This window comes from Chlamydotis macqueenii, chromosome 1 (genome assembly GCF_036417535.1).
Source record: "Chlamydotis macqueenii isolate bChlMac1 chromosome 1, bChlMac1.mat, whole genome shotgun sequence".
In the NCBI taxonomy this organism is placed as follows: domain Eukaryota; kingdom Metazoa; phylum Chordata; class Aves; order Otidiformes; family Otididae; genus Chlamydotis; species Chlamydotis macqueenii.
Genome location: NC_141556.1, coordinates 33706413 through 33733768, shown reverse-complemented (window position 1 = coordinate 33733768; position 27356 = coordinate 33706413). Strand labels below are relative to the sequence as shown.

At 39.8% G+C, this 27356-nt stretch overlaps 1 protein-coding gene across 5 annotated transcripts in view; it reads left to right on the top strand.

Moving 5' to 3' along the window:
* Positions 1–3551: 3551 nt before the first annotated feature.
* Positions 3552–27356, top strand: part of SCAF11 (SR-related CTD associated factor 11) — a 50460-nt gene continuing 26655 nt past the window's right edge. Inside the window, exons 1-3 of one of the 5 annotated variants that reach the window (XM_086748422.1) lie at positions 3552–3737; positions 19964–20042; positions 20951–21021. In XM_086748422.1, coding sequence (XP_086604548.1) covers positions 19982–20042; positions 20951–21021 — 132 coding nt within the window. In that variant the 5' untranslated portion in view covers positions 3552–3737; positions 19964–19981. Of the gene's footprint in view, positions 3738–4148; positions 4608–8050; positions 8072–19963; positions 20043–20866; positions 21022–27356 lie in introns of those variants that run through there. The other 4 variants (XM_086748395.1, XM_086748404.1, XM_086748431.1 and 1 more) reach the window with 4 other exon arrangements.

Below are 27356 nucleotides of genomic sequence, written 5' to 3'. Positions count from 1 at the left end.
TTTAGTATCACACTCCCTGTTGCTTTTCTCTCCAGATGTCCATGCCCTCACTCACACTGTTCTCCCTGCATGTCTTCCAGTTTCCTTCTGACACATCTGGCTTCTACCTGTCCTCACAGCTGCACCATGAGTGTGACTCTGCTTCTGCTTTCACACAACGCTGTCCTCCCGAGAGACACACAAGTCAGCAAGAGGCTCAGCTTCAGGGAAGTTTCCAGCTCTCGTGGCTGTGAGGAAACCCTGAAAATGTGGGCAGAGTACATCCCTCAAACAAAATACAGGGCACACACAAAGGGACTCCAAAGTACTGCTAAAAATTATGTGCCTCCGACAGCTTGGGGTTTACTCATGATCTTTGAGTAGAACATTCTGGAGCCAGCTGGAAAATGAAGGAACAGTCCTACTTATGCCTAACTACAAAAGACAACAGGCAGTAGTAACTGTCTTCACTAGTCCTGTCCTTCATCTACAAAGGATTTATGGGTTGTGCTGTCCACCTTCATTCAAGACAACCTCTGCCGTCCGTCACCTTAAGAACATTTGAAGCTAAAGACTTTAGAAAAGATAAAAAGAGGCTAAAGAAATGGTGTTTTCACCATCCTAAAGCATGAAAAAGAAAACCAAATGTCAAAAATCACAAGCTCAGCTCCCAAATTGTAAGATTTTGGAAGTAAGATTCTCTTTTAAGCAAACTAGCTGGTGCTCCCAGCTCATCCACTAATTCAGAAATGGTAACTAATTATTTCTGTAACCATTCATATCGACTTTGTCCCAGTCTAACACCTCTCTTCCTGCCATCTTCACCTCAGTTCCCAATATTTCATCTATCCCTTCAGGCCAAAACACCCTCCCTTCTCAATTTTTAAGAAAAACACTAATGGGTACCTGAATGAGTGGAGCTCAATAAATTTATGAATGTGCGTATATCATAGGGTTTGCAGAGGTTAGTAGGAAATTGGAATTCATAACCCACTACTTCTATATCCCTGTACAAAAACTGAACTCCTGAGTCCTCCTTTCACCAGGCACACAGCAGACAGAAGAAGCTACATCTCCTATTGCCCTCCTCCTTTGACAGAACTGACTGACTCCTCATCCTTGACGGGCTGGTTCTGTGAGCAGACATCCAACTGGACAGCACTGTCCTTCAGCCCCAGTCAGACTGGAAACCTCTGAGGGCTGGAACTTCATGTACACACACAAAAACTCAAGACATATTTGCCAGAGCTGACAGCAGTGAAATGCCAGATTTTTCTCTCTGTTGTAGTGTACGGTACATACCCACCTCAAAAGGCAGATGAGACAGGACGAAAGCCGTTCTTCTTTTACTACATATCTTGAAGTTGTGCGAGTAACTACAAAGGTCAGTGCTGGAATGGCTGTAAGATATACAATCAGAGGATCAAACAGAAATACAGGCAGCACCTCAGAAGTGACGAGTGTTTCTCTTTCCATTCCTGTCTCACAGACATGTCTATTCAGCTGCCCTGGCTCCTCTGCACAACATGATCCATGGAGCATGAGTAGATGCCAGCAATGTCTTCATGACTTGTGATACTCAGGCTTTTTCTGCATCTGTGAGTCCCAAGTGACTCAGTAGTCATTTTCATTGAAAGACTCAAGAGCAACAAATAAAAACACAGAGCAGTTCTGTATAGCATGCCCTCCTTGCAACAAAACCTTATCTCTGTGGCCGGCTAGTCAAACACACAGCTGTTTTTCTGTTATTGTTCTCCTTTCTTAATTGCTTCAGTGTTTTGTTCCAGGGTCATTCAAGATTTCAGTCTATTCAAAACTCAGCACTGAAAGTCATCTTTCTTGCTTTATAACAGGGCTTTCTTTAATTGCAACTTTCAAAATAGTTTATTCTTTTCTGTAGATGATATCATTGAAGATTTGGGGACTTTGTTAACCTTAATAACCTGAAAGTCAAACTTACCTTAAACATTTAATCTCCATTCTTAAGTCAGTGCTTTCCAACCTATGGCTATGGTCCTGTTTCGTATTACACTTCCCTGCAGCCTGATAATGAATCCAGTCTTTTCCTTTCTTCCTGTGATTCTTCTTACACGCTGTCCCCACAGGCTGCTCTTACTTAAGTCAAGTTATTCCGAGTTAATCCTAAATTAATATTCCATCAGTAATCATGGCAACTAATAAGGTATCATCATTCTTGACAGACTGACACTGACACATACCTTACTCCACTCAGGCTGCAATAACATCATTCTGGACGCAAGGAGACGCTCTACCAAGCCAGCGTATTGGGGTAGCTGGTTCCTCTCCCTTGTTGTTTGTTGATACGGCAGGTGCTTTGCTCTGCCGGGGTTCAGCTGAGGGTTTTGATGCTCCACGGTTCCCCCCAGCTCCTCGCTGCCTCTGAGCCTGGGTGGGAGAGCGATGGGCAGACCCACACAGTCTGGTGGTGCTGTGACGGAGAGGTGCGAAACAGAAGCTGCTGCACTGAACAGCTTTTCTGTTTGCTATAACCAGGGCGTATGACAAGATGGCAAAGGGCTTTGAAAAAAAATGGTTATACAAATACATAAGGATTACTGTAAGAATTAAATCTCGCTACTTCTGCGAGGCCCACAAGCACTACGCAGCACCAACTGCCGGTGACACCAGCGGCGTCCGGAAGGACCCTTGGGGCACGGGCAGCGGCAGCGCTGCCTCTTCCCGCACAGCCGCGGGGCAGGACCCGCGCCGCCCCACGTCCCGCACGTTGCCGTGGCCACGCTGGTGGCTGCCAGCAAACACGCAGGGACGGCGCCAGGCAGACATTTTGAGGCATGCGGCTGAAAGCCCCACACCTCTCTGCAAGCGCTCAGGGAGGCGGCAGAGGCGGCTCCCGGGGCCGCAGCCCGCCCCGGCCTCTCGCCCCCGCGGCCGCCATCGCCCCAGCGAGAGAGCAGCAGGCCCAGGCTGGGCCTAGGCCGGTTCGCCAACCCCCGCCGCCTTCTTAAGCAGGTCGCACTCCTGTAGTCGCAGGGCTCCGCCCAAAGCTCCTTTTGGATAATTTTATTAAAATAATTATTTAAAAAAAAAAAAAATTGGCACTGCGGGTGCCCCGCGTCGCGGTCAGATGACGTCACCAGCCGGGCACCCCTCGACCGCGCCCTGCCTCCGCGCCGCCACCAGGGGACGCCCCCGCCCCGCGACGCGCGGCCCCGGGAGCCGCCCCCCGCCCTCCACCGCCCCCGGCTCACCCCGCCCCCACCCGCCCGCGCCCCCGTCCCCGCGCGACCGCCTCCTCCCATCCCATTGGCTCCTCCCCGACCGGCGCCGTTGGCGGGTCACGTGCCCTCCCCTTCCCACCTCCCTCCGCCTTCTCGCCCCTCCCTCGTCGGGGAGGGCGCTGGAGGACCTATCCCACAATGCTCCCGCCGCACGCGCCGGACGTTTTGGAGGCGTCTCGCTGACGGGGCTGCGCTGCCCGCCCGCCGCCACGCCACCGCGCCCCCTCCCCCTCCCGCCCCTCCAGCCCCCGCCCGCGGCGGAAGGCGGCAGAGCAGCGCCCCCTGGCGGCCCCCGCCGGCGCCGCGCAGTCCCGGCCGCGCGGACATGTGGCCCGGCGGCCGCTGAGCGGGGCCCCCGCCGAGCTCAGCCCGCCCTCCGGCGCGCCCCGGGCGGACGCTCTTCGGCTGCCGCGGCCGCCGCTCCCGGAAGCCCGGCGGCGGCGCGCGGAACCGCTTCATGCGGAGGAGTGACCGCGCGAGGGGACGCTGCGGCGCCAGGTGAACACCGGAGGTTGGAACCGGGGCGGGGGGGGGGGGGGGACGGAGGAGGGGCGGGCGTCTTCCTTTGGGAGTTTCCGTGAGGAAAGTGCTGGGCGCCGTTCCCCGGCGGCGGGCTAGGACCGGGTGCCGGCGGGAGGGAGGGGAGGCGGGCGCTGCTGCCGTCCCGCTCTGGGCCGGGGCCTTCGCCTCCGCTCGGCGCCCGCCAGGGCGCTCCGCTCCCTCCGCCGGGCAGAGGGCGGGGTTAGCTGCCGGCTCCAGCCCCGGGTTTTTGCCCGCTCCTCTCTGCTCGCCGGTGTCGTGGCGCCGGCCGGGAGGCTGGCCCGGGCGCTCGGCCGCCGTGACAGGGCCGCCGCGGGGGGGGCTCTCGAGCACCCGCCTGGTCTCCCGGGGCGAGAGGGGAAACAAAGCGGGGCGGCCGGGGCGAACGGCCGTTCCCTGGAGACCGCCGGCCCCCTCCGCGCCGAAGGTTTTGTGAAGGCACACGGGAGGAGTGGCAGCCCCTGCCCGATGATCCGTGAGCGGGGCTGGCGAGGGGACCTCCGCTCCCGGCGCTGGCCTGAACAAAGATCCCGGTCCGGGGAGGCACCGGAGTTGTAAATACCGGCAGCGTTTGTTGGAAAGAGTGTCTTCGAGTAGCAGGAGTTACTGGAAGACTTCGCGGTTGTGGAGGAAGTTGCACGGAGAAGCTCAACTTAAAGCCCAGCTCTGCTTTTGTGCTGTTGTGGAGTCGCGACTGACTGAAACATCCGTAAAGTTGTGGTGGGTAACGCTGGAGCCTGGAAGCGGTACAGTTACCAAGCCAGTGAGGGACTCTCCAGTTCTTCCTCTGTTTTAGACTACATTGTGTCCTAATTTTTTTTTCCTTTGGTGAGTATTAAAGAATATTATTAGCCTGAGCCTCCAATGCAGCTCATCTTTCTTTGACTACCTATTTTCACAATTTTGGTAGGACTAAACTCGGTCCCTTGCCTCTCACAATTTTTTTATTTTAGGCTACTAATTAATTCTGAATTCTTAGGAATAGTGAGATAACAGAGAGAAAGGCCAGGTAGTTACTGTTTGTTTAGTATGAGTAACTAGGTACTGTTAGCAAAGAATCATTTATTTAAAATGTCAAGAGACTATTAAGGCTGTTCACATTTAAGTAATCATTATATAATGGATTGGAATGCCCCTGGTTATTGAACAGCTATTTTAAGACTGTAATTTTATAGCTTTTTCAGGCTTTGATAACCATAAAGGGAAATCTAGCTAACTTAGTGTCTGATGTTATGTTTGTATATCACTAATGTATTGGGGGCTTTTAACGCTCTGTCAGTGGATCATAGTTTTAAGTGAAGTGTAATCTACCTTGGAGTTTTACAATTTCAGACTCTCTTACAGGAGAAGGGGAATAGGGGAAATCTTTAGTCACTTTGTCATGGTTTCTTTCAATCTTAGCAAAAATATATGGTAGGCTTCTTAAATGACAGGGTGGCAGAAAGTCACCCTTTATTTGTTTGCTTATGCATGGTAATCCGTGCCTCTTCTTTTTAACTGGAAAGCTGTATTTAGATGTTCACAAGGTGGAAAAAAAAATTGATAGCGTCCTCTTTAGTGGCGTGGAAAAGTCTTGGAAATTATCCCAAATACTTTCTCAAATGTTTCCTTTAGAATTTCTAGGAATATCATGTTTGTTCTGTTTTCCTGAGGTGAGAGAGAAATGGGGAGAGGGGAGGCTATTTAGACTTTTATTCACAGTGTTGTCTTTTTGGAGCTTTCCTTTCATTAGTTTGCGTTTACTGATGTGTCAACTTCCAGAGTGATAAAAGGCCCAAATACGAAATACATTAATTTTCTTTCATGTTACACTTGCCTGAAAGTCTGCTTGTGAATAAGCAGGATGGACAACAGCTGCGTGGCCTGGAAGTGGGGGGAGATCTCTCTTCCAAATGATCTTGAAAGAGAATGTTTTTCAGGCCTTTAATAGCAGTAAAAATGGATTCACTAGTTTTATCTTGTATTTAAATTATCTTTAAGATTGGGAACACTTCTCCAGGAGTTTGGTGAGTTTTTTGAACGTTAATTTATAGTGCTCAAGCACAGTATGTAAAGACTGTTGGATCTGACTCAGCGGGGAGATGTAGGTTATCTTCTCCAGTTATTCAGCTATCACTTTTGAAACATCCACATGATAAAGAGTTTCTTTGTGCTCTTGACTGACTGTAGTTTGATACAGTTGATGCATGACTTCTAGCCTCTGGTTTTATAAAACTTTTAGGTGGTTCTGCTCTGGTTACAAAAATCAGGGTTTTTTTCCCTGTTACAAGATTCCTTGCAGAATCTTCTGAGTTTTCCACTGTCCTAAGTATTAAAATACCTGTGCAAAAAGTTATTATTTAGTAATTATTTTAATGGTGATTTTATTTAAATTACTGCTCTATTTAAACATACATAATATGGATTTTTCCCTCCATAAAATGGAGGGGAAAAACCACTGCTGGAAAAAGTTTGGACTGACTTGCCATACCAACACCAGAATTCTTCAAGCCTGGCCTTTCATCAGTCCATGGTTCAGTGTTGAGATTTTCTTTGCCAGTAGTCTAAGGTGAGGGAGGAAAAACGTCCTTCCAGTTAGTAGTAACAAAACCAAAAAGTAGTAACAGTGCAGTTTCTGCTGATAGCTAAACTGATTATGTTGTGCTGTGAGCACTTGATATCAATTTATCTGAATGAATTCTGAAATTGTTACTGCCTGTCTGCTAAACCATTTAAGATTCAAGTAGATTTTAAATCTCAACATTGCTCTTTTTTTTTTTTTTTCAAGTTGGAGATAGTATGAAACAGATTTATACCTTAATTAACCCTTCTTCTGTAGTCATAAATACAAGAGGTCTCTAAAGTGCATATTCTGTAGAGTGCTTCAAAACAAGGGCAGCATAGGCGCGTTTTGTGTCATCTCTATGTCCACCATGTCCCGAAGGGCAGTGACCTTGATCTGAGAGGATACCAGTCCAGTGACACTGTATCTTATGTACTCCTTTGATCTTTTTACCCAACAGTTGAGGATATGGGCACAGCTTACAAGGAGAAAGCTGTGAGCATCTCTCTTTTGGATTTTGAAGCTTGGTTTTGGTACCCTGAACCACTTGAGTAGGATGATTCTCTTGTGTGGCAAGTTAGCTGCAGTCATGAAATAACAAATGGAGAACTGTAGCTGCTGGAAGATGGAAGGTGGATGTGTGTCAGCCTTTCTGTTTCTTAAAGCTGCAGCTCTGCAGTCCTGAGCAGTTGTCCATCACCTCTCTGCATTTGGGTCTGGTGGAGCACCAAAGGCAGAGTGACTGTGTTGGAAGGGCTCTCAAAGGTTGAATATGCACATTCTGTACTTCAGTGGCCCATATTAGATTCAACAAGTAGTTTTTCTCTGTCAGGAATTGAAAAAACAAACAAACAAAAAAAACCCACCACACACACACACACAAGAAAAAAAAAAAAACCCACCAAAAAATAACAAACTAAGGAAGTTGTCTCTTACTTTTAGAAACATTCTGCTTTCCTACAGCTTATTTTTATGACACATCTGATTGTTTATCCAACTAAAAGTCTTGAGGACAGCTAATTAAATTTAACCAAATGTGGAAGTTGGCACTTCTAGGATGAGGAAATTAACTGACTTGACAAAGGATGATCAGAATATTGCATTTAATTACACGTAAGTAGGCAAGATTAAAATAAACCTTGTATAAAATACATTTACTCGGGTAACGAATGTGTGTATACACACACACCCCTGTAGATGTATGTGCATCTATGTCTTACGTTTGTATATGTTATGCTAAAATGAATATTTTCCACCCATTCAATTTTTATTATCAAATAGTGCTGTCTCACAAATTACCTTGATGAAACAGTAGTATTACTTTTTTTTTTTCTCCATGAGAATGTAAAATTTGAATTTTAAGCAAAAAATGCTCCACAGCAAACATGAAAAGTAACATTTTAATTTTATGGTTCTTCAGCCAGGGGTATTTTTTTCTTAACTTTCTGAGATTATTTCAGATTATTTCATGTGTATCTGTGTATATAAATATTTTTTTACAAATAAATTAATATGTAGAGAGAATTGGGAAGAAGACTAAATATATCTTCCAGAACCTGTATTCTGAAGCCTAGTACTCTGGTAAATTGCAGTATCTGATCACTTTTTTTTTTTCTAATAGACACTAATAATGTTGTTTGTCTTAATGCAAATTTTTATTTAAGGATTGGTGAACTCCTATTAAAATGCAATCTTTATTCCTCTGTTATTAGGTCTGTAAGTACTGCTTAACTGTGATCTGCCTTCAGAGGTACGATATATGAGTAAACCTGAGTGATGCATTTAATGATGCTTGGAACTTTTGCAAGCTAGTATGAAATGACTTAAAAACATCAAGTGAGTTACCACTTGTTTTCTCTCTACTACCTGGCTTTTATTAGGCTGCCAGCAGTAATAAGGAACATGAAATTCCATGGGATCAGTCTAATAGAAGTCTTCATGTATGTCAGTACCTTTAGGTAGCAACATAGGCCAAAACTGCAGCAGTGAAGACTTCTGCCTTTGTTAGTTTACCACAGGAGAGATGGATACCCTTACATGAAACTGAGCTGTACTATTACATAAAATTTGAGTTTTAAGGTAGAATATGAAGGTGGATAGAGTGGTGTTAGTGGTGGATGGAGTGGTGTTAGTTGGACTTCTTGCTATCCAGAGCAAATAACTTCAGCAATTCTGGACACAGGAGGGACAATGAAATTTTCTGCTTTCTATACAGCCACAGAATAAGCGCTGCTTTATGCAGTTTTGCTTTTTAAAAATGTTCTTCGTTTGTTACTTGCGACGCAAAAGGTAGTGACCCCTGAGGATAGATAGGTGTAACAAAAAGTAATGGGAAGCCCTATGAAACAGTTCTAAAAGACTAGTTTTCTCTACTTTGAGCTCACTGGAGTTTTGTTTTAGAGGTGTTACCAAATAAAGATACCTGTAACAATGAAGGTGAAGTATATCCTTCTCTCTAAATCTATGCAATTGTGATTTATTTTTTTAAAATGTAGTTCCATTGTAAGAAAGCATCTTATCCAACTCTGAGATAAGTCAGTTGGTACCAGCAGTTATTTTGTAGTTCATATTGTGGCAAGAAACTTCGAATCCAAATGCGGTGTACATCTTTGTAAGGAGCTTCTAGTATTCTCAATGTGGGAATCTTAAGTTCTTTTTGAAGGCTTTCAATGAGAGAGAGTAATCAATTACAACAAAAACTAGGTTGGTTACTTAAAAATTCACAGTGAAGTGCAGTTTTGTTATAAGTGATTTCTTGTGGCCATCTATATGGTGAAAGTAACCCAAAATGGTGATTAACATGTTTTCCCATTAGTAAACTGTTCTCACAAGTTGAAAGGAAAGGTGATGGAGATCAGGTCGTGTTTTTCAAGATCAGGTCTGGCTTTTCCCTCATGCATGGTTAATAGTTTCTGATACCTTTTGAATGTTGCTATTAGCACTAAGGAAACCTTCTCTCATGTATCTGTCTTCCATTCCTGGCCTTTTTTTTCTTGTTTTATTTTATATATCTTGAAAGTTATCACTGACTAAGGACTGTGAAAGCAAGATCGACAGTAACTGAAACTGCTTCCTCGTCGTCTATCCGCTACTTCTGAAATTATGTCCAGTGCATTCTTGTTCTACAAATGTTGCAGGAGATCTTATGCAAAATACTATTACACTTAGAATTATTTTAGTTGTCATAAATCCTTTGCAAGCTTTTTATTTGTCCAAAATTTTCCCAAAATACAGCATTTCTTTTTGTGTGAGATTTGTAAGAGGTTAGTGTAGGTCTTTGACCTGATCTTACACTGTTATTCAGAGTCAAAAGAAGACTGAGGACCATGTTTTTGACACCATAGCTTTCATCTAGTGCTTTTTAAGAGTATGCCTCAGAGAGGCAAAATGTACTTTTAAATGTCTGTTATTTTCTTTCTTTTGTTTTTTGAATCAATGTCTATATTTTATGTTTAAGCCAAAATGACCTCTTATGGAAACACATTTTTTTTTAATACCAAATGAACTGGTCATATCACTAAACTTTTGATTTAAGGCTTAACATGAAAGAATAGCATGCTTTTAATAGAAAACTCAAATTTAGTATATTTTTATCAAGCATGTGTGTATGTTTCTATGCAACTTTCTATACGTTTTTCCATTTAAGTAAATGTATAAAATTATAGAGGAGCCTATGCATTACATAAGTTTTGTTTTTCCATTCAGTTTGTAGAGATTAAACATTCAGAAGCTGAGAAATAAGCCTACCATGATGTAAGTGAAAGAAAAAATACTGGTAGTCTGTAATTGGACAATTGCAGGCTATTTCTGCCTTTGCTGGCTTTAGCCTGTTCTTCTTTGGCTCGCTTTACTTTTAAAAACACCTACCACTGGTTTTGTTGCTCCGTTAATTTTTTGCATCTTAAATGTGCTTCTTGCCATTGCTACTGCCCCTGAGCTTTTCAATTGAGTTCAGTCTTACTCCATGAGTTTTGCCCATCATTTTTTCTTCCACTGTTAAAAGATCTTAGCTGTTCCACTTCTGTCTTTGCAAGGTCTTTTGGTTCAGCTCCTGCATCCCTGGTATTTAAGTCCAGCTATTTGGGCACGTTTAGGATGGTATTAAGAAAAAATAAAGATGATCTTCCTAGTTTTTTCAGCATCAGAGAAATGATTGCAACAAATCCTGCTGTGTTGCCATAGTACTGGCTGAAGTATGCTCATTCATCTTGTGGGAATGTTGCATGTGCAGTGTAGCAGTGGGATAGAAACTTCAAATTACCAGTGTATGCTGAGCACATATCCAGTTTATGTGAAAAAAAATTAAATGCACAACTAAAAGATTTCTTGAGTAAATGCAAACGTTTGGTTTTTTTTTTTTTTTTTGTTCCCCAGATCTATGACATGGCTAGATTTGGAAGGGTTGCTTGTATGGAAAGCACACAAGCTTGATATTCTTGATCTCAGTGACCCACTTGCCAAACATCTGCTCTGTGGTGGAAAGCCTGAAAATACTATTGCTTCCAAGTGACTAGAAAAAAAGTACTTTTTTTTTTTTTTTAACTGTTCTTGGAAATGGCTGAGCCATTTTTGCTGGCTGTGGTGTGTAATGCTGTCCCTTCCAGCTGAAAAGGTATGCATGTGACTAAGGACCCTCAGCAGTGGAAGGCAAGGTCATGAGTTTATGCTGGTTTGATTCAGTTGCTTGAACCATGTGCGCCATGACAATAGAACCTAATCCCTAATTAGTGCCAGTTATTTGTAAGTCTCAATTTCACCCAGTTTAGTCACAGACTACTTAGGAGAAACACCTAAGTGCTGAATTGTACATTTGGTGAGAGAATGTTATATATGCTATTTTCTCTTTCATGTTTCTTTGTATTGTGTTAATAACTACGGTACTTCAGTATTTTATCAGCAGTATATGGAGCAGCATGACTTAGCCCCTGGTATACATGCATGTTCTCCCTAGCGGGGTGGTTGTGCTGTAGTGCTGCTTCTGTTGGGAGGCTTATCGTACCCATGCACACATGGAACAACAGCACAGTGCATATTGCCTTCTATTGAAAATGCTGTTTTGGAAGGCAAAACAGGGTGGTCTTTCCATTTCTGTGAATATACATTTCATCAGCTTGTATCAGTCTTTAAGAAGGTTCTGTTCATCTCATCTTCTGTATAAATGAAGCTGTGTTTTTCCTGGGGGAGTTAACCGTGGCTCCAACAAGCGTTCCTTCATATGGCTGTCGTGGACCCAGCCATGGACTTCTGTAAAGATTAGGTCTGAGGTTGTCTTGTATAATTCAGAACATCTTTGGAAAGGAGTGTTATGAGTGGCAGCCTTACTGAGGAGCTACCCTGCAAAACTGCCTTAGCCCAGGGCATAGGGAAACTACGTGGCTTTGTCCTAAATGCTTTTGCATTGTCAGGAGCTGACAGAGGCTTGAGTAACCTGGTTTGTCCTCTAGCAGGGTGGAAAGGGATTTCTCACAAACTTGAGAAATGTCACTAAAGAGCCAACAGGGACACAAGCATAGCTTTAAATTATAGGTTAGATTGATCAGCTGTGAAATAAGTAATTTGAATCAGAGGAGACTACGCTGTGCCAACTACCTCACCAAAGTGTCTTTTTTTTTTTCTTGTTAACTAGCAAGTTTAGCTTCATCTAGTTCTTGATCTGCAAACTGAATTTGCCTAAGCACTGCACCATCTTGGGTGTCAGTGGTCGCCATGAATGTACCGATAGCATAGAGCTGTCATTTTGCTGTATTTTAGTATGTAGTTTCATGTGGTCTGATGGGTGAACCTCAGAGTTGCTGGCAGATACTGAAAATGCTTGATTTAGATTGACTTACGCAGAGAATCTGCTGAGGTGCAGTTTCTCGTTGCTGCTTACGGGGTATGAGCGATTAATATGAGTTCAGGAGACATCCTAAACTTCTGCCACCTATCCTAGTGGAACAAAGTGTTTTATGGTTGACAGTGCAGAAAGATGAGAAGTGAAATTTGCCTTCTGTAAATAATTACTCATCAGTGCCAATAAGGGACTCTGTAGTTCAGTACCAAACTCAAATTCATCATGTCTAAAAGCTGCTATCTACTGTGCAAGCTTGTAATCATCTTTCCTTCACCTCTCTATGAGCTTCCTCAGAAAATGGGGCTCAACCTTGTGTGATAGCATGGTGAGAACTTTCCTTTGTGTTTTTGACAAAAAGAATTAATCTCTCTTTGGTGCTTTAACTGTTTTGGTCAAATATCATACCTTTGTGGCTTGTGGAAGTATTAGTCTTTATGTGGATTGTCCTAGTAGTTATGTGGATGCTCGTCATTCTGATAAGCAAATCAGCCCTTTCATGTGTGTTATCTTTGGGAAGAGGATGGGGGTGGTGCTAGAAATGTTTCACAAATCTTGGTGCCTTGTGTTGTCTTGTCTACTACTTAAGACTGATAAAATGGCTCGATCTTTTGGATGGTTTCTTGGGATTTGGAATTTCACTAAAGACTATAATAGCTTTATTATCATATGAGTTTTAGCACAAGATTTTTGAGTTTGTAATTTTGTTACTGCTTGTTTTCCAGTGCTAGTGGTTCTTCTGTAACCTACATCCTTATTTTTCTTTATTACTAGTTAAAACAAAATGAGAACTGGTTACTTTGGGAAGAAAAGGAATGTGAAGGCTGGTAGATCGGGCGGCAGCTGCATGACTGGGATTCTGAGGTGAACAGATGCTTGTCCCTTGTGTGAGTTTCCCAGTACAGATAGAGATGGGAAGTTCCTTAACAGATAGGTGTTGGTGATACTAACTTTGTTACTATCTTTAGTCTCTCGTATGCATAAATCTGTTGGGTTTGGGATTTCTTTTGGCTTTGATAATAACTCTTACTTAAGAGCAGTGAATTGGCGCCATGCTGTTGTTACAGTTATTAACAGCAAAGGAAAAGTTTTATGATGCAAGTATGTTGCCTTGTTTTTCAAGATGGTAGTCTGTCTGGTTTAGTTCTGTGTTGTACTGAAGCTTTTTTGATAGTGACTTTTCCAAGTAGAACTAGAACATGGTTATTCGGTCTTACAGATATGAATAACATACGATGAACAAAGTATTCTTCAGTTACTCTTAGTAATTGTAGAGTACTAAAGGAATTTGTGGATCAGCATGGCTTGTCAAGGCACAGATACGTGAAATGGTACTGCTGACATTGGCTGCTTTCTTTTACTGTCCAGTAAACTGAAGTGTTTTAAATGCTAGACACTAGAGTTCGATCTGATTTATAGCAGATTCAGTCAACACGTAACATCCTGTAAAAGACATGGTGTCCTCCACAGTTTATAGAATGTTCTCAAGTATGTGAGGTCTTACAAAATGACATCTTTCTTACTGCCCTGATGTTTTGCGTATGTCTTGCAGGTGTTCTTTTGTTAAACTTTAGTGAGGAACACTGCCTACTCCCTTGTCTTAACATGAAAAGGTCTGTATAGCAGATTTTAAGCCAGTTTATGATTATAAGCTGTGTACAGGAAGGAGATTACCTTGTGTGTATGTCCACTGTAAGGTTCTAAATCTTCCTGGAAACTCTTGGCTCTTTAGCTGATCACACAGGTTACTAGATAATAATCGCTGCATCTGAGCCACTGCAGCAGTTCCTCAAGCCGTATTTGTGCATTTCCTTTGAGTTCTGTGTGCCTTGCTTGCTTAGGAGGCAGTTATGATGTTGTTCTGTATACTTCTGTGAGTGCTGGTTGGACACGAGTGTTGAGTGTCCACAGCTGCTATTCAGTTTGTTGTTGTTGAGGTGGCCACAGCAATGGAAGTGCTGAATTTAGCAGGGATGTAGCTGTAGCCGCAGCATCTGTGATGTAAGTGTGCTTATCAGTGTCTTGCTGCTAGACTGTGGAAAAAGAAATCCTGAGGAGGATATCCACTGTCTTGTTTTGGGATTGTTTTCCTTCTTCTTTGTATGGGAGGGGAAAATTGACGGAAGGCAGTGTACTGTTTAGGGTGGTATAATTCTAGCCATTTGGCTTTGACAATTTTCTTCTGTGACTTTACCTTGCATTTTCATGGACTTGGTAGGTAATCTGAGTACTACTATGTCCTTGAAGGGGAGCAGTTTGACAACAAAGTTTTAGCTATTCTAGCACCTTGCCACTACCAAAAGGGGCAATCTTGTTTTATGTCTTTTTTCCCCCTGTTCTGTCACTTGCAATTCTTTGTCACACGTGTGGCCCTTAGCTGAATCTGCTCACCATTGCTAGTGGTGAGAAAGAGAGCTGCTGCTTTTGGTGGCAGCAAGCTGTTAGATTAGATTAGCTCTCTTGGATAATTGCATCCTTAGACAGTCTGGAAACAGTCTTTAAATCAGCGGTGTCTCCTTGCCTGAATAGCACTGATTCTTTCCAAGACACTGGATCTACATGAATGGGCTTAAACCACCTATAGAAAAAGGTTTCTCTTTCTATTCCCCAAAGCATAGCACTGAACTCTTTCTTTGTCCTCGTCTTTGTTGGTTCTATGGCATTCCGTTTGGAAATGCAGACAAGGTGCAATTTGAGCATGCAAAGAGTAAAGATCCTCTTTAAAAGCCCCCTTTTGAGTGTGCCCGTTGGTTCTATTCTCGCTAATGTTCTGGGCCATGAGATTGTACTACAGAAAGGAGCAAATCCAGGATAAGTGCTTCCAGATCCTGAGTTTAGCTCTCATTTGTTAGAGGGCAAACAGCATTACTGAATTGTCACTTGAACCAGGTCTACCTTTCAAGCTCTTCAGACGAACTAAAAGTTTTTCCAAATAAAAAGAACTGTGAAGATTCTTGAGGTACCTTTGCAAATACCCGATAGTGTCTTTTTTTTTTTTTTTTCTTTTCTTGGAGTATGAGTTGCATTAGACTTAGCTATACAAGTAGGTCAGAAGCTTTCCAAAGAGATGTTCAGGTGCCTTTGGAAGTACTAAGTGTTTCCTCAGCCCATCTCCAAGATGGCACAGAACTTCTGGCAAAAGTTTTCAAGATTTTCAGCAGCAGCTGGACATTTACCCAGTAATGGTCCAGAGGCTATGGTGAGCCCTTATGGGGAATTCCAGAGGGCATTCTGTATTCTGCCATTAATTACTAAAAATAATCTCTATTTTGGTAAATGTGGCTAATTATTGAGATCTGTTTTCTGTAAAAATATGCTTGCTGGGAGAGAGTCTTAAACCTCCTTCCAAGGTTTCTTAAAAACCATCAAAATGCATAGGGCAAAGTAGAGTCCTACTTATTGCTGCCAAAAATTTTGATGGGCATAAAGGGTGGTGATGGTGTTTTATTAAGCAATAAACTCTGTACACTGAATGTATGGCTGACTGTTCTTTCATATTTGAAACTGATTGTTTGTTGAGCTAGTAAATAAATCAAAAGACAACTAAGAGTGCCACAAATCCTTTTTAAAGTAATACTTTTAATAGAAACCGAACGATCAAAATAAGTTGCTACTGTGAATATTGATGCCACATGTATCTGAGAAGTTGAAAGGTTAATTACAAATCTTTCGTAAGTATAAGTCCATTAAGGGAACAAGAATAAGCCAGTCTTGGACATAATTTTGGACTGACTTACTGGAGCTCTTGTTGCATGTGTTCTTGATTTCCATCCCCCTTTCAAATTGAACAAGTGTATTTCTGTGTAGGTAGGTCTCTAGACCATTGGAGGAAGAGTGTATTTAACTGTTGTATTTTATTTACCAGGGCATAAAGAATGCTTGTAAAGACTTTGTCTTGTAGTTAGTCAAAAAGGAGGTGCGTGTAATTTTGTGTGTCGCTTGTAATTAGGCTACTATAAATTTTCATCTGTTGATTTTTCTATGCCTATTTGATTTTAAGATTTTAATGTAACGTATTTTTATTCAGTAAGAAACTCAGTTCCATGACCTTGAACAGACAAAACATTTTCTTTCTGGATGCACAGTGAATTAGTGTTGAAATACATTTGTATTTTTAGGTTATGAATTGTATGAAGTAGTTTGTGTTAATATAAAGCGTAAATCATGCTTATATTTTTGTGATATAGAAAATTGTTTAATGTGTAACTTCTATCAGTCTGCCTTATGGAGTTAAGTACGTCATGAGGCTGTGTTCCTCAGGTGAACAGTGACGAATCTATTCCCGTGTTCTGCAGTTAACTCTGTTTAAGCACTTTTGTTAGCAGATGTCTTTGGCATCTGCCTTCCATGCAGACAAGAACAGGTATTTCCTTTGAAGAATAACCGAGAAACTAAAATGTTTAACTCCTTTAAAAATTACAAGGGGGTGGAGCAGTGGTGTGTACTTGTGGTAGTGTCCTTGTTCACTGTTTTCAGTTTAATATACTAGCATATTCTTGCCTTTATCTCAGATGCAAAATTAAATAAGATATTTCTCTTACTAAGTAATTAAATTGAAAACTTACAAGCACCAGAAAACTACCATCTTGGCTGTAATGCTACGCTGCCTAGGGATTCTTAGAAAGTATTTTATCTGTAGAGCTCAGTCAGGGGGGTGACTTTGTTTTTGTCAGCACGAACATAGTGTAGTGCTTGTTGCTGTCTTGTCAAGTGCATTGCACGTGTGGGTCTTAGGGTATTTTCTAATATTTCACATCAACAACTTAAATGATCGTAACTAAAATGTGTTGGTCGTGAGTTGGTGGAACCACTCTTTGGATATTAGCATTCTTCAAATACATATTAGCCTGATGGGACGTGATTAGCCATGGATATGGACATAGTATGATCTTCATGTGAGCTCATACAATCTGGTAACTGGGAGAATGACAAAAAACTTTCTTTCACTGTCTTCCCCTCCAGCCAAGACTAGAGATTTCATGTATGGCATGCAACTGGAATGACAAAGTCTGAGAAATACTTCAAAATCTTCTTGAAATTTAAAAGAATCTATATGTCACACTTTGAGACAAATAAGATTTCTGTTTTCTGTGCTGTCTGCTCCTCCTGAACCACTATGCTCTCTTTTCCTAACATACTTTTTAATTTTATAAATTTAATGACAGCCTTTGGTGTTAAATCTTCTGCTATTCCAATGCCTGTGATCCATCTCCTTTTAAAGTAGTGGAGAAAATAGTCTTTCCAAGGTTAAATAGTATGTAAATTTTGATTATGTCTTTTACTTTATTTATAAATATTTATATTTCAGTAGTATTAAATTCCTCTGCTCTTGTGTGAAATGCATAGTGTCGAACTGACAAAAAGTTGTGCTGTGCAGAGCGATCTGTGAAATGCATTAGCAGCACTCGGTATCTGTTTAAATAATAGGTTTCTGAGAAGAATGATGTAACACTGCATAAATGTTTTCAGTTGCTGCACATCTTCCATTCACTAATATTCTGTCAGAATTTCAGGATCTCTTTCTAATTGTAGCTGTGCAAGAGTTTCTGGGATGTCTTTGTGTGTAGAATGGGTACAATGGAGAAAAGGTTACTTTCTCAGGGGAGAAACAAATCTGAGGAGTTTCTATGGGTTCTATTCCTGCAATCTGCCTTAGTGAACTCAAGACCTCTGTTACAATAAGCATAAACTCTACAGCTACTGCTTCAGTTAAAATCTGGTACCTGGATTGTGTCTGTTTAAAACATCTTCTGTGGATGGATGCAGAGTGCAGAATTCCTGATCTTGTCTTTAAACTTTTTCAGCTGTGAGGCATCCTGGGACTTCTAGGGTTGAGAGAGGCTTGAGCATAGCTTGTGGATTTTTCTGCTTCTGTAAAGCATTGCTGAGGTTTTGTTAAGTCATAGAGCAGAAGGAATGTTCTTGGGTTTCATATGTAAAAGCACGTGTTCCACACACCACTGCATGATTTAAACTTCTTGGGACCAAAGCCACTTGAGTCCTTTTGCAAATCCAAGTGAAAACAAGAGACCTGCATCTCATATTTGAAGTTCAGATGTGGTTTTGGTGGTCTTACCTGTCCAAATTTGATGCAGATTTCGCTTGTTTAAGGCATTACATTTGTAAGTCACAGTTTGGCTTTTGTTGGGTTTCATCTTGCCTAACCTGTAAAGGATAATAGGTAGTGGTCTGGTCAGTGGTTGTTCTGCTAGCAGAACTTGCATACGACTTACAGCATTCACTGCAACACAATCTGTATTAGTATTAGTGCTAGTAACTGCTCTCCGGATGGTGGTATTTATCCTAATGGCATCTTTTAAAGTAATTTTTTGTATCACAACAGGATAGCGGTGTAGGGGGGAAATTCTCTTACAGCTAGGTTTTTGTTTCCTTCTCCCTTCCATTTCCCACACCCTTAGTTGACTTGATTCACATGTTCCTTTTGGAGGATTAAAAAGTAGTTTCTAATGGGAACATTGAAGCCATTTAGAATTCTAATTACAGATTCCTAATTGGTTTTACAGTTTTGACCACTTCTTTAATGAACTGTCTGTATTAGAAACTGACGGATCAGAGTCCTGCTTTCTTGGATTGCCCAAGAAAGTGAGAAGTGTGTTATGTGACAGGTATCTGCGGCAGCATTTCTTTTCTCAGTAAAAAGAAATGATCATTAAAACACTTCCTGTTGCCAAGATCAAGCAATACAGACTTCATCAGAGGAAAAGTTTTGGGAGGCAAATTCTATCTCTCCCCATCCTGGATATCCAGGTGGTAAAGGAAAACTAGTGTAGTTTGTAGGTTAAATAGGAGGAAGCTTAGTTGAGGAGTGTGATTGGGGCATTCTCAGCTCTGTCCTGCTGCTTTTTCTAGCAAAAGCACTAAGGGGTTTGAAACCTCAGCCGATTTGCTTCTGGTTTGAATACTTGTGTAGCAGATCTTGGTAATTTCTGATTTCTTAAATATCTTATGAAGTTTTAATTTGTCCTTTTAAATAATAGTATTTTTTGAAGCTTTATATAATTCTGAAGAAAACTGCTGGTCCCTCTAGGGGTGCTGAGTTGAGCTTTAGGTGCTTATACTATCTCTGCTATGACTACAGGAGCTTGACATACAGGAGATTCAGTTATTGCTGTAAATACTTTTTTTTAAAGTGTGTTTTCATTCTGCATGTAGTAGGTAAGCCTCTGAAGAACATATGCTTGCTGCTTTTTAGGTGAGATCAAATTCTTTTGGCCTATATGATGTGAATCACAAGGATATTCTTGCGACCTGTCCCTTGTTTGATGATATAACTTTCCTAGTGTTTTTTTTCTGAGTGCTAATAGTTGTAATTGTATGACAGAATTCGTTTTTCTCATTTGCCACTACTACAGTGATGCTAGGTGTGGAAAGCAACAAACTTCTGGTGCTTGCGTGTTTAATTTTGTTGCTTCAACCATTTGTGAAAGGCAATTTGCAGATGTTAGCTACTGCAGTGTTACATGGGGTGGCTTGCATAGAAGCTTAGCAATGCATTTAACTTTTAAAAACAGAAGCACCGTTGGTGGTCTTAAATCACTGCAGAAACTTTACATTTGTTGAACAAAAATAATTTTCAAGTTGAAAGTATCAGTTGCTAGACAGCATTAGTGACGCTCATAAATTGCAAACAGATTGTAAATGATCTGTATCTAACTCTTAATGTCATATGTTTCTACTCTACAAAGGTGTAATGAAATAGAGAGCACTGGATAACACTCATTAAATCTATAGTGGTCATTTTTATTTTCAAGTCACAGTCTAAATGAACTGTGTAAACTGTTTGTTTTTCAGACTACATTTTGTAAGAAGATGAAGAACAGAAAGCAATGTATTCAAGATACTGAGGGTCAGAAGCATGAAGGCATGGAAGGTAAAGTCTGTATGTGTGTATGAAAATATTCAAGTATATTATTCAGGTTCAAGCAGTGAAGGTCAGATTTCACATTTACTCTTTCAATTAGTATGCTGCTTGTTTTGAAAGAAGTGTAAACGTAACTGCTATCTCAGCATAATATTTTTCTTTGGCCTACGGGGTCCCCAAATCTTTTCCTGTCTTTTCTGTTTTTCACTTGTTGACTTCGGTAGCAGAACAAAAATGGAGATAGCAATTGCTATTCAAGAAAAAAAAATTGAGAGTAAAATTCCTTGAATTAAAGTTCTTGCATTTTTATATTCTGAAAGCAATTTCTAACTTTCACAAAATTGGGAACATTTTTTATTTAATGTGCATGATCAGGTAAATATTTGAGGATGTTTGGATTAAGATAGCTCTAAGACTGGAATACTAAAATAAAGGTAGACCATGTGTGTATAAGATAATGAATGTAGAATATGCTGGTCTAGTTTATTTCATGGAGAGAGGGTACAAACATCCGAAGAGAGAGAACTCTGGAGAACAATGTCTAAATGACACTGTGTGATGCTTTCTTTATTTGAATAGCTAGAGCTAACTTTCCTTTGTTTTAATCACGAATATTGGTATGGTAGTCTATGAAATATTTTGCATGGTGTTTTTCACCTGAAATACATTCTTTTAACTACTACTTTAGCCAGCATCTTGACTGCATTAGACCTGGAAACTTGATTAACTTGCTTTTAACTGTAGAAAATTGTATCTTAATTGCCTTATTATTCAAATATAGAAGGACTTGTTTCAAAAGCTGTCAAAAACTCTGTCAATGTTAATAATACCAGGTGAAGAAAATGAAGAAAGCTGTTCCTGCTCTACTTTATTATATGACGGTGACACATGCCCCATCTGTCTGAACTGCCTTCTAGAACAAGAGATTGGTTTTCCTGAGAACTGCAGTCATACCTTCTGCATGACTTGTATTCTTAAATGGGCTGAGGTAAGACTGAGAACCAAGGTGTGTGTTTATTTTTCAGTGAAATCTGTTGCATCTAATACCTATAAGTGTTTTTTTAAGAAAATACTTATGCATTCTGACTTTGCATAGAAGTGTTTCAATGATGAGTTAATAAACAGATGATAGGAAGCTTTCTTCTTAGTGCAATAAAGAACTTGTGTTTTCTTTCATGAGACATCCTGACTTACTAATGGTTACTAGAGATTAGGGATCAGTAAAAAAAAAATTATGTTGGCTGTTTGAAAAATGGGACAGTATTATGTACGTGTTGTAAGATTAAGCTAATGACACTGCCATATTACTTTGTTATCCCTTATGCTGTGTGTCATACTGTGAACTCTTGGGACTGGGACCAATATATTTTTCATGTTAGTCTATAAAATGAGTCTGATAAAACCTTCGTTTTCCAACTCTAAAGAGAAATCAGTTAAAAGGTTTAGTATTATTCTGAATTAAAATTTTTCATTTTAATTATGGCTATTATTTGATCTATGTCAATACCTTTGTAGGTAGTTCTCAAACCTTAAAGAAAAATGACTTGTTGAGCGAATTATTTGTTATCTTCTATTTAGTCTCTTTTTCCTCACACGTGTCTTATAATCATCACATTAAGTCTTTGGTATCTTTATCTTTCCTGTTGTTTTTTTTTTTTTTTTTAATTGTCAGTATAAAACACCAAATTAGAATTGCTTTATTCTGTATTGGTGGGGTGCTGAAATGAGATGTTTCTTTCTGTCCCGTTTCTGTGCACTTCAATTGGTTGCTCGTTGTAGTAGAGACCACTACTTGGTTTCTTTGCAATAACTTTACTTTCAAGTAAATTACGATTTTCATTTCAGTAGATCCTGTAGTAGATTGATATCATCTGTAGGTCTATATACAATTTACTTACTTATGTATAATTTTTTACTTATTCTATTTTTAAACTTTAATTTTTGTATTATTTATTACTGAGGGCAAACAGTAACATAAATCACTTCTTCCTGAAGATTTTGTATAAACTTCAGAGTATTAAAAGAGGTCATCAGATGAAATTTCCTTTAGATTCACAAACCAGATAATAATTAACTCTCCTGTTGCCAGATTTTTCTGTTCTGCGAATGATTAATTGCAGTGCTTTTATATATAAGGGAACAGGAAATCTCATCCACAACTTTATCCTGACTTCCTTAGCTGGTTGTTGTAATGACATCTGAAAGGCAATAAATAGTGACTTGCACAAGGAAGCAGTGCTTGCTGCTGGATTTGAGTTTGTTCACGTTGTCTAACAGATACTTTTAAGCCCAATGAGGAAGGGAAATTTTCTTGTTTTAAAGGGCAAATGAATGATATGACATTCTTCTTGTCATGTCAGTTTCTGTTTGTTTTTTTTTGTTTTTTTTTTTTGCATGAAATACTACCCAAATAGAATAAAAGCAACTTCTACAAAGAGTTTACAGTTGAAGTAGATGTGATGCCGTGAAAATGGTGAGGGGATTGTTTTTAAAGCTACATAAGGCTTCTACTGCTTCTTTCTGTTAGAGGCATCTGATGGGTAAAACCCACCAGCCTTCCTTTTCTGAGGATACTTGACGGTTGGACCCGTTGCGTTCATGAAACTCCATTGCCTAAGCTGGTATTTTTAATTAAAAAGTAAAGGGGGAAAAAAAAGTGTTGAACACTGGCTTACAGATGTTCTAAGGCTTCAGCTGTGAGAAGCAGATTAGGTTTTACAGCTTGGAATGATAGAAACATGATAACATGTGGTTTTTGTGCCCACTGTTAATGTTTAGTATGTTAATGTTTCTGTTCTTTTTTTGAGAAGTGTTACATATGGTTTAGCTTTCTCTACTCATTCTTAATTGGTCATAACTAACAAAAACTAAATAATTGACAAGTGGAAAAAATTAAGTCACTCTCAATAATGAAGATATAAAAATTATCTGCTCTTTAAAAAATATGCTACCAGATTAAATTTAAAGATTAAATATTTTTATTGAGTAAAAATAAATTTGGTTTAAAAACAGTTTTCCTGTTTAAGTGCTGGAGAATAACAAAATTGAGAATAAGATTGAGTGAAATCTTAAAAAAACAACAACAACAAAAAAAAAAACCAAAAAAAACACCCAAAACACTAATGTTCATATTAGTTGAAGTCCTCTTTTGTGTATCTGCAGTTATGCTCCATATGCTTAAAGGCTTTGCCAGCAGTCTGTGTTCAAATTGGATTTTTCCTGTATCTTTGTGTTGCATTTGGACTTCAAAATGTAGCAGGGGCAACTACTTCTTTAAACTATTGTTTTCAAATTGTGTATAGTCATTGTTCTTCTCAGAGTTTATGGCTTTTATATAAAACTGTGTCGATTCTAATTAAAACCAAGGTAGTTTAGGCAGACAGTGGGAGTTTGTTTACCATTCTGCTCCCTCTTCTCTCTATGGGAGATTTTCAACATGCAACTGCAGTTGAGTACCAGCAGGTACCGTACCAGTACCGTACCAGCAGGTTTTCCCTGTGCAAGCAGCGGCCATAACACTTTAAAAATCTTGCTTTTTAAGAAGAAAGAGATATAATATAGATAGATATAAGTGCACTTAAAAGAATATAAAAATTGCTTTTAAGTGAGTTATCTTCTGGGTCATTCCATGAAGGACTAAAAAGGGATTGGAAATTTGCCACAGAACATATACTATGTTAGATCCTGATGGCTAAATCTGAGAATTTAGTTTCAGAATTAAGGAGCATTACAGTTGAGTCAGTGCTGTATTTTCTTTCCCTTTGAGGAAAGGTGTCCAGTTCCTAAAAGGAAAATGAATGGGAGACCAGAATCCCCACTAAGAAACTAATATTCAGATTAACTTTTTAAAATGTCCCTTAATTTGTGCTGCTCTCTTTGACTATGTTTACTGTAGTAAATTGCAGCATCTGAGAGCATCACTGTGCACTAAATTCAGTTGCCTACACTGTAAAACTGTCCTATACTATTAGACTGTCATCTTGTGTGCCTTTGGCCCTGCTAAGCAGTGCTCTCCCAAGAATTGCTGGGCAGCAATGGCCAGGCAGGCTGTTGGGGGCTGTTTTCAGTTGCCATGCAAAGATTAACATGAATGTCATTCATCCTGTGCTACCTGTCATTTGCTTCTGTAAACTGACATTGTGGAATTTACTAATGGAGACTTTCAAGCTTTTGAGACTTTGTATTTCAGTGAGGCTATGCTGGAAGATCATAAAAAAGTAAAAGGCACTAAATCTGGAGCTGAGGTTACTGGACACCCCCTTCTGTGGGAGTGCTGAAGGACAGTGTAAGTGAAGGGTTGCTTTCAGTATAAAGAACTTTACATGAGAACATTATTCTGCCCACGTAACAAAGAGGGAGCTTTGGCTATTGTGCTGGGGGGGGGAAGAAGCGAGGGGGCAACCAACAACAAAAATCACCAAAACTCCTATCTAGAGTCTTCAAACACCGTCAGTACTGTTGTGTTATACCAAGGGGAGTAATTACATTGTGGTTTTTTTATCTGTAATACCACTAGTAGATTAAAACTAGTTGGGTCAAAACTAAAAATTTCTTAATATTGTTTTTTTGGTATGCTTGGATTTTATATTTCAGTTGGTAAGTACATGTATTCTGGTTTATGAAAGCATTTAAGTAAAGCTAATGTGAAGGGAGGTTAACTAGATATCTGTGGAAAGCAGATATGCGAAGTTGCCAAAGCCATCTCAGCTGAGACAACTGCTTTAGTAGCAATAGTATCTTGCTTGCATGCGTTTGAGGAAAACTTTTTACGTTTTTGTATTCTATTCAGAGAAAAGAATCCTAAATTAGAGGAGATAGTATACTTTGGTTTACTGTAGGCTTTTTAACTTCCCTTCTGTACTTCAGAGTGCCAATAAATATACTGGACATTTCTGTCCTTGCTCTTCTATTAATTCCTCTTACGCACCATCATGAGAGAAGAGTGCTAAAGAAAAGATTCAGTGTGTGGTCTGTGTTATCACAATAATCGTATAAGGGATATTGATTTCAGTGACCTTACCCTACTAAGCTTATATCTCTCAGTCTCTGTAACTTGATTTCCCTCGTTCAGTTTTCCTCATCTGGAGGATTTGAAAGTGGAGTACGTTCAGCTGTAAATTCTCCAAAGCATTGGGGCATATTCAGGTAGGCCCTGTGCAGTATCAGTGCTTGACATAATAATACAAAGGAGTTGGCACACAGAGCTGTCTTGCGTTATGTTTCTAGCAGATATTCTGTTAGAATGGTAGTTTCCTTTGTGCTGGTGTAAGGTCTGGGTCATTGATTGAGTATACTGCACATATATATTTTCCTGAGGGTAAAGAGTGTTACCTATGTGGTAACTGGAATTTGTAATGTGTTCTTTCTGATCTGGATTTCTCTTGTCCTCTAAAGGATATAGGAAGGAATCAACTTATGTGGCAACAAGCTCCACAGTGGTCCCCAGTACAGAGCACTGTGGGTAGCATTAAGATTACATTCATGAATGAAATATGCCCTGTGTTCAAAGAAACAGTAAACCTAAAAACCAAAACAAAAATATAAAACCTTCTTGTTCAAGTGTGTCCAAGAGTAATGCGTACATAGACAATGCATCTGAGAACTGCTATGCGGAAAAACTGTATTAATGAAATTATTTCAGAAAATCTAAACTTTAGATACCTTTTTTTTTTTTCAAATTACATGTTTGTCTTTGTGATATGCAGTTGTTCTTGGCGTATTTCCATGCTTAAGGTGGGCAGTTGGATAAGATGACCTCCAGAGGTCCCTTTCCAGCCTTAACCATTTTGTGGTTCTGATTTATCAAGTACATTAATGTAGCAGCTTATGAAAGTTAATGTTGTTAAAGCGCAGTGCAAAAGTCTGTGTGAATGTTTTTGAGTTTAACTTCAATTCCTCCAATAATATAGTGTCAAAGGAAGTACAATTACACATACAGTATCTTTCTTATCATAGAATTCACAGATCCTTACAAATAATGAATCATTTCTTCCTTTCCTGAAGACAACCACCATTCAAATAACTTGTCAACACTTTCTGGCAACTTTAGATTAGAGGTTAGGGACTAGCCAACTGTGTGATGTGGGTAGAGAGAAGACAGCTGTTTAGAATTGTAACTAGTTAGTCTGTTGATTAGTTGTTGATACTAGAATCTCTGTTCATATGCACTCTGTAGCTTTACTATCCATGAATGACATTTTAGGAAAAAAAAAAAAAAACTAACATCTTTTGTCAGAAATAGTGCTTTCATAAAGCATAACTACAAAAACTTTGAACGGATCTGCTTTTTTAAGTAGACTGAAAAAAAAGTCATCCTGAGTGTTTAAATGCTTCTGGAAAGTAGTGCATTTTCTGACATCTTCCTCGTTTTCTTTCATCAAAATGTGAAGAGATGTTTCTCACTGTGTTGTTACAGTCTCTGTTTTCACTGAAGTTGGATGTGAAACTGTGGGCTTTTTAGTGTACTATTATTAGTAGGTGCAGTGAACTATACAGACATTGCTCTTACAATCTAAACTTTACCTTTAAGCCTGAATTTAGTTAAGAATCTGGTATTATGTGTGTTACTTAACAGATTCTCTAATAAAAAAAAAGCAGTAAAGAGTGCGGGACCATGTTTCATTTTGGATCAGCTTTTCAATACAGTAGTTGAAGAACAGACTTTATTATGGGCCACTTGAAGTGGAAAAAAAATACTATTGGGGAGGAGATTTACTGCAGCAACTTTAATGCCATACTTGCATCTGGTTACTACTTGTTATAAAACATCGTAACTTGGAACTTGATGAGATGGGGATATCTGCCAAAGTTATTTTATCAGCTAAATATGCTTTGGTTTTAGATTGCACCTATTTGTGTAACTTCCTGAAAATTCCTAACTGGAATATAGTAACTACTTAAACCTTTTGTTCACTTTGTTCAAATGCTGTTTGACATTATGCAGTTAAAATAAGGCACGTTTACTCCTTGAGCTTAGAGATCACAGTTTTTGGTGCTGGAGCAGTTACAGGAATATTGAATATTAGCTGTGGAGCTAAAGCAAGATTTTTCTTGAAGACCATAAAAAAACAAATAAAATACTATGAAATTAATTGTTGTAAAACTTAAGAACAAACACACGCATGCTTATGGATAGCTTTTCAGAGATTGCAGACTTCGTGAATGCTTACATATTTTGTGAAGAGAATTTTCCAGATATCACAGGATAGGTGAAAGAATGAATCACTGCAGAGTTACCGGTTTTAACATGAAAACTGAGTATCGTGTGGAGAGTAAAACAATAGAAGACATTGTGAAGTGTGCTGAGCCACTAGTCTGTGTTTT